Source organism: Hyla sarda, chromosome 1, assembly GCF_029499605.1.
Source record: "Hyla sarda isolate aHylSar1 chromosome 1, aHylSar1.hap1, whole genome shotgun sequence".
Classification (NCBI taxonomy): domain Eukaryota; kingdom Metazoa; phylum Chordata; class Amphibia; order Anura; family Hylidae; genus Hyla; species Hyla sarda.
In genome coordinates, this window is record NC_079189.1 from 367,145,238 (window position 1) to 367,156,903 (window position 11,666).

Below are 11,666 nucleotides of genomic sequence, written 5' to 3' on the forward strand. Positions count from 1 at the left end.
CCTTAGGCTCACAGGATTGGGACATATCACTCACTGCTGGTCCCTCATCCTTACATGTCACCAGGGGCACACCAACCCCTCCCCCTAGCCCATCTCCACTAGGTTTTGGCATTGGCAATTCATTGTCACCACATTTTACAATACACCCCATTCCACTTTTGGAAAACATTACTGGTTCAGTCACAGGTAAACAATTATCAATCCCCTGCACTCCCTCCCAGTTTCCACATCTCGCAGTGTCTCCCAAAGTCTTGCACAGTACCTCAGAATGAACAGGGCTCTCTCCTAGCCCATCCGGTGTGCAGGTAGTGTCCTCTGGAGCATAATGACAGAGCATCCGACCCAAATCATTCCCCAGCAGAACATTAACGGGGATGTCCTCAGAGACCCCCACCTCCCGCAAATCCTTGCCTGTACCCCAATCCAGGTACACACGGGCCATGGGCACAACAGGCCGCACACCTCCAATTCCTTTTAAAGCCATGGTTCTTCCAGGGATGATGTCCTCTGTATCCACCACTTCAGGCCGCACCAAGGTAAAGGAGGCTCCAGAATCTCGCAAACCCAATGTCACCCGGTCACCCACAGTTACACTCTGCAGGTTATCCGCTCTTTTCTCCACCGCTCCGGACACCAGAAGAACGGCTGTGTGTCCTCCAGCTACTGGTGGAGAATTCTTTTTGTTGGGGCAAGTGGCACTCAGGTGCCCAATATTGTTGCATCTGTAACATCGGCGGGTGTCCCCCTGACCCAATGTGGCTCCTGTTGCTTTTGGGAATGATGGCAAGAATTTCCCGGCTGACCTGGTGGTGCTTTGTGGTTGTGTGGCTCCCCTCCAGGTACTTGCTCCAGTTTGTGCAGATCCACGCTTTGCTGCTGGCGCCCGGTTGTTGGCAAAGTCATCTCCTAGTTCTGCTGCTTCCATGGCTGTCTTGGGCTTGTGGTCCAAAATCCACTCTCTGGCTTCAAAGCTCCGTGTTTGGAGAAACTGATCCAGGACCATCAAGTCCTCCAGGGCCTCATAGGTAGTGACTTGTAGGCCCCCAGTCCATAGCCTGAATGCAATCCTTAGCTGACCTGCATGTTGAGTGCAGCTTTCTGTGGCACTTTGTTGCAAAGTCCGAAACTTTTTCTGATAAGTCTCTGGAGTCAGATAAAAACTTTTTAGCAGGGCAGATTTTATTGCCTCATAGTCCTGGTTACTCTCAGAGGGAAGCAAAGCAAACACATCCAGAGCTTTCCCTCGCAGCCGTGGGGTTAGAAATCGTCCCCACTGTTCCTTAGGTAGATGGAACTGCCGGCAAACCTTTTCAAATCCCTTCGGGAACACATCCAGATCACCATCTTTCTCCAATATGGGGAAATGTTCCAAGCGGGGTTTGTGGTCTCCTTGATCCTGCACATCACTGCGTGCAGATAAAGCATCCCCTCTAAGCCTCAGAACCTCCAGTTCATGCCTTCGCTGGGCCTCTCTTTCTGCGGCTTGTGCCTGGGCCTCTCTTTCTGTGGCTCGTGCCTGGGCCTCTCTTTCTGCGGCTCGTGCCTGGGCCTCTCTTTCTGCGGCTCGTGCCTGAGCCTCTCTCTCAGCAGTTTGGTACTGGAGAAGCAGTTGGAGTTTCATATTGGCATCCACATTCCCAAGGTGTTGTAAGGCAGTCCGCATATAAGAGTCCAAGGCCTCATGTGTAGTACTGTCCTGATGGGGAGTAATGTTATATTCCCCAGGAGATATCAGTCCTTGGATGGCAGTTCCAGCTGTAGGACTTTGCCTCATGTCACTCAGCTGTTCTGCACGGGCATCATACTCCACAAGATCAGCAATAAGTTGTTCCTTGTTCTTTCCTGCAGTAGGGATGTCCTTTTCTTGGCACATTAGCTCCAGTGCAGGCTTGGACTGCTTGCGATATGCCTCCATATTTCCGAGATGAGACAGAGTAGGTAAAACAGGAGATGGGGAGGACAGAACTGTCTTGCACTCTTTTTGTATGTCTTTTAAACCAGCACTGAGCTCTGTCTTTGGAATTTACACACAAGAATATGTATGCAATTTCTTTTTAGTGCTAAGATTTCCTTACGAGTAAAATCCAGCAAGCACTAAAAATCTCTAAATATATCCCGACGCTGCCACCAGTTGTCACGATCACACCCTATTGGTCCAGCCAAGACATTAGAGAGAGTGTGATGGTGCAAGGGTTAAGGCCACTAGACCTCTGGGTATACACTACTAGTCCCAGCAAGTCACCAAATTAACCCTTAGATAAACGTGTTTCCACCAGAGCTACCTTCAGAAAGGTGAGCTCATATATTTAGAGATCAAAGACCAGAGCTGATTAATTAAACATTTAATCTGATAAAAGGTATCACAGTGCTGACTATATAAAAATACAGAAACAAATGACATACAGGTACAAAAATATATAAAAGAGTTTTGCAAGAAAAGTTCAGAAAACAAAAGATGAAGTTCTTACAGCATGATGATATAGCAGTCCATGAGAGCGAGTTCCAGTTGTTCTTAGGATGGTCTTGTCAGCTTGTTGCACAGCATTGAACAACCAACTTTTAGTCTAGCATTGTTTAAATATCATATCTGCTTTCTTGGGAGGGAGACTCCATCCCCCCCCCTCCCCTCTGATCCCACCAGGGGGTCTTCTCTCTCCCTGTTCCCCTTATCTGTGTGATTATATGATGGGACCAGAGTACACCTTACATCCTGCTGCTTCAAAAAAGCCTTTGACTTCAAAGGAGATGTAAACAAACAGCCAGACCCCCAATAAAATGCAATACACAAACCCACAGTCTGAATTACCTCTCACCCATGGCTTGGATAATACATCACACAGTTATAATTATAATACACCTATAGGATTTTAACCCCTTAAGGACCAGGCCATTTTATACCTTAAGGACCGGAGCGTTTTTTGCAATTCTGACCACTGTCACTTTAAACATTAATAACTCTGGAATGCTTTTAGTTATCATTCTGATTCCGAGATTGTTTTTTCGTGACATATTCTACTTTAACTTAGTGGTAAGATTTTATGGTAACTTGCATCCTTTCTTGGTGAAAAATCCCAAAATTTTATGAAAAAAATGAAAATTTTGCATTTTTCTAACTTTGAAGCTCTCTGCTTGTAAGGAAAATGGATATTCAAAATATTTTTTTTTTGGGTTCACATATACAATATGTCTACTTTATGTTTGCATCATAAAATTTATGAGTTTTTACTTTTGGAAGACACCATAGGGCTTCAAAGTTCAGTAGCAATTTTGAAATTTTTCACAAAATTTTCAAACTCACTATTTTTCAGGGACCAGTTCAGTTTTGAAGTGGATTTGAAGGGTCTTCATATTAGAAATACCCCATAAAATACCCCATTATAAAAACTACACCCCCTAAAGTATTCAAAAAAACATTCAGTAAGTGTATTAACCCTTTAGGTGTTTCACAGGAATAGCAGCAAAGTGAAGGAGAAAATTCAAAATCTTCATTTTTTACACTCGCATGTTCTTGTAGACCCAATTTTTGAATTTTTGCAAGGGATAAAAAGGAGAAAATTTTTACTTGTATTTGAAACCCAATTTCTCTTGAGTAAGCACATACCTCATATGTCTATGTTAATTGTTCGGCGGGCGCAGTAGATGGCTCAGAAGGGAAGGAGCGACAAATGGTTTTTGGGGGGCATGCCGCATTTAGGAAGCCCCTATGGTGCCAGGACAGCAAAAAGAAAACACATGGCATACCATTTTGGAAACTAGACCCCTCAGGGAACGTAACAAGGGGTAAAGTGAACCTTAATACCCTACAGGTGATTCACGACTTTTGCATATGTAAAAAAAATATATATTTTTTTTACCTAAAATGCTTGGTTTCCCAAAAATTTTACATTTTTAAAAAGGGTAATAGCAGAAAATACCCCCCAAAATTTGAAGCCCAATTTCTCCCGATACAGAAAACACCTCGCATGGGGGTGAAAAGTGCTCTGCTGGTGCACTACAGGTCTCAGAAGAGAAGGAGTCACATTTGGCTTTTTGAAAGCAAATTTTGCTCTGGGGGCATGCCGCATTTAGGAAGCCCCTATGGTGCCAGAACAGCAAAAAAAACCACATGGCATACCATTTTGGAAACTAGACCCCTCGGGGAACGTAACAAGGGGTAACGTGAACCTTAATGCCCTACAGGTGTTTCACGACTTTTGCATATGTAAAAAAATATATATTTTTTTACCTAAAATGCTTGTTTTCCCAAAATGTTTACATTTTTTAAAAGGGTAATAGCAGAAAATACCCCCCAAAATTTGAAGCCCAATTTCTCCCGATTCAGAAAACACCCCATATGGGGGTGAAAAGTGCTCTGCTGGCGCACTACAGGTCTCAGAAGAGAAGGAGTAACATTTGGCTTTTTGAAAGCAAATTTTGCTCTGGGGGGCATGCCGCATTTAGGAAGCCCCTATGGTGCCAGAACAGCAAAAAAAAAAAAAAACACATGGCATACCATTTTGGAAACTAGACCCCTCGGGGAACGTAACAAGGGGTAATGTGAACCTTAATACCCTACAGGTGTTTCACGACTTTTGCATATGTAAAAAAATATATATTTTTTTTTACCTAAAATGCTTGGTTTCCCAAAATTTTTACAATTTTAAAAAGGGTAATTGCAGAAAATACCCCCCAAAATTTGAAGCCCAATTTCTCCCGATTCAGAAAACACCCCATATGGGTGTGAAAAGCGCTCTGCTGGCGCACTACAGGTCTCAGAAGAGAAGGAGTCACATTTGGCTTTTTGAAAGCGAATTTTGCTCTGGGGGCATGCCGCATTTAGGAAGCCCCTATGGTGCCAGGACAGCAAAAAAAAAAACACATGGCATACCATTTTGGAAACTAGACCCCTCGGGGAACGTAACAAGGGGTAATTTGAACCTTAATACCCTACAGGTGTTTCACGACTTTTGCATATGTAAAAAAATATATATTTTTTTTACCTAAAATGCTTGTTTTCCCAAAAATTTTACATTTTTTAAAAGGGTAATAGCAGAAAATACCCCCCAAAATTTGAAGCACAATTTCTCCCGAGTACGGCGATACCCCATATGTGGCCCTAAACTGTTGCCTTGAAATACGACAGGGCTCCAAAGTGAGAGCGCCATGCGCATTTGAGGCCTAAATTAGGGACTTGCATAGGGGTGGACATAGGGGTATTCTTTGCCAGTGATTCCCAAACAGGGTGCCTCCAGCTGTTATAAAACTCCCAGCATGCCTGGACAGTCAACGGCTATCTGGCAATACTGGGAGTAGTTGTTTTGCAACAGCTGGAGGCTCCGTTTTGGAAACAGTGGCGTACCAGACGTTTTTCATTTTTATTGGGGAGGGGGGTTGTATAGGGGTATGTGTATATGTAGTGTTTTTTACTTTTTATTTTATTTTGTGTTAGTGTAGTGTAGTGTTTTTAGGGTACAGTCGCACGGGCGGGGGTTCACAGTAGTTTCTCGCTGGCAGTTTGAGCTACGGCAGAAAATTTGACGCAGCTCAAACTTGCAGCCGGATACTTACTGTAATCCTCCGCCCATGTGAGTGTACCCTGTACGTTCACATTGGGGGGGGGGGGGAAATCCAGCTGTTGCAAAACTACAACTCCCAGCATGTACGGTCTATCAGTGCATGCTGGGAGTTGTAGTTTTGCAACCGCTGGAGGCTCCGTTTTGGAAACAGTGGCGTACCAGACGTTTTTAATTTTTATTGGGGAGGGGAGGGGGGCTGTGTAGGGGTATGTGTATATGTAGTGTTTTTTACTTTTTATTTTATTGCGTGTTAGTGTAGTGTAGTGTTTTTAGGGTACAGTCGCACGGGTGGGGGTTCACAGTAGTTTCTCGCTGGCAGTTTGAGCTGCGGCAGAAATTTTGCCGCACCTCAAACTTGCAGCCGGATACTTACTGTAATTCTCCGCCCATGTGAGTGTACCCTGTACGTTCACATTGGGGGGGGGGAACATCCAGCTGTTGCTAAACTACAACTCCCAGCATGTACGGTCTATTAGTGCATGCTGGGAGTTGTAGTTTTGCAACAGCTGGAGGCACACTGGTTGTGAAACACCGAGTTTGGTAACAAACTCAGTGTTTTGCAACCAGTGTGCCTTCAGCTGTTGCAAAAGCTACAACCCCCAGCATGTACGGACAGTGGAAGGGCATGCTGGGTCTTGTAGTTATGCAACAGCTGGAGGCATACTACTTTGGCTGGGGATGCTGGGGATTGTAGTTATGCAACAGCTGGAGACACACTGGTTTGCTACTTAACTCAGTGTGCCTTCAGCTGTTGCAAAACTACAACTCTCAGCAGTCACCGACAGCCAACGGGCATGCTGGGAGTTGTAGTTATGCAACCACCAGATGCACCACTACAACTCCCAGCATGCACTTTAGCTGATTGTGCAAGCTGGGAGTTGTAGTTACACAACAGCTGAAGGTACACTTTTCCATAGAAAGAATGTGCCTCCAGCTGTTGCAAAACTACAAGTCCCAGCATGCCCATAAGGGCATGCTGGGAGTTGTGGTGGTCTGCCTCCTGCTGTTGCATAACTACAGCTCCCAGCATGCCCTTTTTGCATGCTGGGAGCTGTTGCTAAGCAACAGCAGGAGGCTGTCACTCACCTCCAACGATCCTCGCTGCACCAGGTCAGTCCCTCGTCGTCTCCGCCGCCGCCGCTGCTCCTGGGGCCCCGATCCCAACAGGGGCGCCGGGGATCGGGGTCCCCAGCACCCGGGGTGCACGTCCCGCACCCGCTCACGTCCACCGGAAGAGGGGCGGAGCGGGTTGCGGGAGTGACACCCGCAGCAGGCGCCCTGATTGGTCGGCCGGTAATCCGGCCGACGAATCAGGGCGATCGTGAGGTGGCACCAGTGCCGAGGTGGCCCTGTGGTGAGGTACCCCAGTGGTGAGGTACCCCTGCTGGCTCTGGCTGTTCGGGGCCGTCTCTGACGGCCCCGATCAGCCAATAATTCCCGGAGACTGGAGACCCGATTGACCCGGAATCCGCCGCAGATCACTGGACTGAATTGTCCAGCGATCTGCGGCCATCGCCGACATGGGGGGTCATAATGACCCCCCTGGGCGATATGCCCCAATGCCTGCTGAACGATTTCAGCAGGCATCGGGGACCGGCTCCGCTCCAGATGGTTGCGGGGGGCCGGTAAAACACATGACGTTCTCATACGTCATGTGTCCTTAAGGACTCGGAAATGGAGACGTATGAGAACGTCATGTGTCCTTAAGGGGTTAATAATCAGGCCTTGGGCCTGACAAGTACTGTCAGACAGGAGAGAGCACAGAGGAGTGCTATCAGACAGGAGAGAGCACAGAGGAGTACTATCAGACAGGAGATAGGACAGAGGAGTTCTATCAGACAGGAGAGAGTACAGATGAGTACTGTCAGACAGGAGAGAGCACAGAGGAGTGCTTTTAGACAGCAAAGAGCACAGAGGAGTACTATTAGACAGGAGAGAGCACAGAGGAGTGCTGTCAGACAGGAGAGAGCACAGAGGAGTGCCATCAGACAGAAGAGAGCACAGAGGAGTACTATCAGACAGGAGAGAGCACAGAGGAGTACTATCAGACAGGAGAGAGCACAGAGGAGTACTATCAGACAGGAGAGAGCACAGAGGAGTGCTAGCCCACCCTCACTTACTGGACTTTGTCCATGCCTGTGCTTCAGCTTGGACGAAACCTTGAATTTATAAGCCATGATTTCTATAAAATGAAAATACATTTTTCTTATGAAGTACAGTATATAAGAAAGGTTAATGTTTTGCCAAGATGTAAAACATATTAAATGTTAAACCTATAATCCAACTATATAGTAATCAAAAAATACCAGGACAACAGGACAATACCTTTATTATGATCACATATATACAAAAACGACAGGACCCACCCACTAAAAACAACCCAACTATAAAATACACACAGCCCACTAAAAAGGTGAGGAACAGCTAACCATTACAGTCCTAGCCAGATTCACAGTGCCAATAGGTATACATACAGCATGATCACAAAAATTTGGTCACATGACATTAACTGAAGTAGTCATGCAGGACTGCTCCCCACCACTGCCTCGACACGTGTTTCGTTGTCTTGACCTCCTGAGGAAGACAGCGAAACAAGTGTCGAGGCCGTGGTGGGGGGCAGCTAACCATGACTACTTTAGGTAATATCATGTGACCAAGTTATTTGTGATCATACTGTATGCATACCTATTGACACTGTGAATCTGGCTAGGACTGTAATGGTCGGCTGTTCCTCACCTTTTTTGTGGGTTGTGTGTATTTTATAGTTGGGTTGTTTTTAGTGGGTGGGTCCTGTCGTTTTTGTATATATGTGATCATAATAAAGGTTTTGTATTCTTTAGACATTATTGATGTCCTGGTATTTTTTTCATTACTATAGTGTTGGATTATAGGTTTAGCATTGCATTTTTACCGACACTTATGTTTTGGGTTGTGTAACTGCTAGGATTTGTAGGTTTGGTAACATATTAAATGTTTTTGTATCTGACAGTGCCCATTTAAATTGAACAGGGACAGTGTAAGGATCACTGCATTGACTTCACATTCAACAGGCTGGATGTGAGAGCATCATGCATTGCTGCATACTTTATTTTCACCAGGCCAGTTTAGGGAGTACAATACTCCACCCCCACCATTCTACCGTCAGGCAAAGATGATCGCTGCCTGAAGGTAAATACATACCTCACTGGCCCAGTCCTGCATTTATTACTTTATGCACAGGCTTCATTCACATTTGTATTAAAGAATGACAGACACCTTGCCTGATAGACCCCATTATTAGGCTAATGGAGGCCAGTCATACAATCTGATCTGGATCTGGTATAAGATTGTGGCTTTCAATCTGAATAGAAGCCACAACACTAACAGGAACATAGTCTTAAACCGCTATGATATCGTAATATACAGTTACTACTAGTGGTGTTTTTTTTTTTAGCTACAAGTTTCATCACAGATCTGTGATAATTCCTTGGTGTAATCTAAATTGCCAATTGTGCTATGGGCTTTCCACGGATTTCACCATATAGATTGCAAACGGTTAAAAACAAGCCTGCACTAAAAACAATATCTATAAAAATTGAATAAATAGGTGTAGATTCTTTATATGTGGACAGGTTTTAATAACTCCATCCACATATGTTGTAGATAAATGAAATCCTTACTGTCATAAAAAACAACTGTTGACTTGTCACAAAGATGCGTCAGGGTCTGGGTATTCAGACCCCCACCGGTCATTAGAACGAGAAGGGGCAAACCAATTCAGCTGAGCGCTATGCTTTGTGATTACTCGTAGACAGTCTATGGAGTCTGTACACCCCTGTCTCAACTAGCTTAGTTCTTCTGTCCCTTTCTTTTAGTATCAGAATTGATGTTATGGATGGCAGGTGAATGCTATTTAACTTTAAACATGGTCCACTACAGTAATGCCATTGATCCTATGACTGATATATGTTGAATGCACTATTTTTCTCATCAATTGTCTGTCTTTAAAATACTTTAGGTGACGACAGGAACATCAGAGCTGTTTATGTGGCTGGAAGATGTGTGGTTCCATTCCCTAGCAATGCCTAAGCTAGTTAGTAACTGATATTTTACATATACATGTACTTGAATGTACATTTACTTTTAACATAGGCATTACTAACTAAGTTAACAACATTACACTTGATTAGATATCTACTTATAAATACATATCTACTTATGAATACATTTATAAAAGGAACTAGTTACAGATTAGAGTTTTATGATATATTTTTGGCTGGTAAATTCTAAGAACTATTTTAATATTTTAACATATAGATAGAATATAGACTTTTTGTCAATAAAAACAGTACCAGCATTAAAAGTACAGGGTGGGCAATTTATATGGATACACCTTAATAAAATGGGAATGGTTGGTGATATTAACTTCCTGTTTGTGGCACATTAGTATATGTGAGGGAGGAAACTTTTCAAGATGGGTGGTGACCATGGCGGCCATTTTGAAGTCAGCCATTTTGAATCCAACTTTTTTTTTTCAATAGGAAGAGGGTCATGTGACACATCAAGCTTATTGGGAATTTCACAAGAAAAACAATGATGTGCTTGGTTTTAACGTAACTTTATTCTTTCGTGAGTTATTTCCAAGTTTCTGACCACTTATTAAATGTGTTCAATGTGCTGCCCATTGTGTTGGATTGTCAATGCCGCCCTCTTCTCCCACTCTTCGCACACTGATAGCAACACCGCAGGAGAAATGCTAGCACAGGCTTCCAGTATCCGTAGTTTCAGGTGCTGCACATCTCATATTTATTTTCACAGCATAGACAATTGCCTTCAGATAACCCCAAAGATAAAAGTCTAAAGGGGTCAGATCGGGAGACCTTGCGGGCCATTCAACTGGCCCAGGACGACCAATCCACTTTCCAGGAAACTGTTCATCTAGGAATGCTCGGACCTGGCACCCATAATGTGGTGGTGCACCATCTTGCTGGAAAAACTCAGGGAAAGTGCCAGCTTCAGTGCATAACGAGGGAAACACATCATCATTTCCATTGATGAAGAATGGCCCCACTATCTTTGTACCCCATATACCACACCATATCATCAATTTTTGTGTACCAACAGTCTTGGAGGGATCTATCCAATGTGGGTTAGTGTCAGACCAATAGTGGTGGTTTTGTTTGTTAACTTCACCATTCACATGAAAGTTTGCCTCATCACTGAACAAAATCTTCTGCGTAAACTGAGGGTCCTGTTCCAATTTTTGTTTTGCCCATTCTGCAGCACCTGAAACTACGGATACTGGAAGCCTGTGCTAGCATTTCTCCTGCGGTGTTGCTATCAGTGTGTGAAGAGTGGGAGAAGAGGGTTGCATTGACAATCCAACACAATGGGCAGCACATTGAACCCATTTTATAAGTGGTCAGAAACTTGTAAATAACTCATGAAAGAATAAAGTTACGTTAAAACCAAGCACATCATTGTTTTTCTTGTGAAATTCCCAATAAGTTTGATGTGTCACATGACCCTCTTCCTATTGAAAAAAACAAAAGTTGGATTCAAAATGGCCGACTTGAAAATGGCCGCCATGGTCACCACCCATCTTGAAAAGTTCCCCCCCTTACATATACTAATGTGCCACAAACAGGAAGTTAATATCACCAACCATTCCCATTTTATTAAGGTGTATCCATATAAATGGCCCACCCTGTATATTCAGATTGCATTCTTAGTCATTAGTTATTAAATAAGTATTACGGCCAAAGACATCTTATCCCCTATACAAAGGAATACCCCTTTAAAGGCTTCTGAAACAAGGCTGATTTCAAGTGAATGGTGCTGAGCTGCCATACCAGACACAACCCATGGGCAAGAGTGGTATCTGTTTTTGGAAGAAAGCAGGCATGTGTTTTTGTTTACATAACCCCTCTTTAGGGCTTGTAACATATTGTATATTCTTTTTTTCTGGTATTTCTGAAGTCATATATAATAAAATGCCAGTAAAACTGTCAAACCCAGGGCAACTGAACCCAAAAATGCTACAAAAAACACTCTGTATTTCGACTTTTCTCCTCCTTTTCTCTTCCTCACCACCAACCATGATTGGGTTTAGGGAGAGGTCTATAAGTCAAA

General features: G+C 43.9%; 1 protein-coding gene across 4 annotated transcripts in view; it reads left to right on the plus strand.

Moving 5' to 3' along the window:
- Positions 1-9,937, plus strand: part of GDA (guanine deaminase) — a 103,167-nt gene extending 93,230 nt beyond the window's left edge. For all 4 annotated transcript variants that reach the window (XM_056523094.1, XM_056523096.1, XM_056523097.1 and 1 more), the window contains one exon: positions 9,553-9,937. In XM_056523094.1, the coding sequence (XP_056379069.1) occupies positions 9,553-9,623 (71 nt within the window). In that variant the 3' untranslated portion in view covers positions 9,624-9,937. The remainder of the gene's footprint in view (positions 1-9,552) is intronic.
- Positions 9,938-11,666: the final 1,729 nt, after the last annotated feature.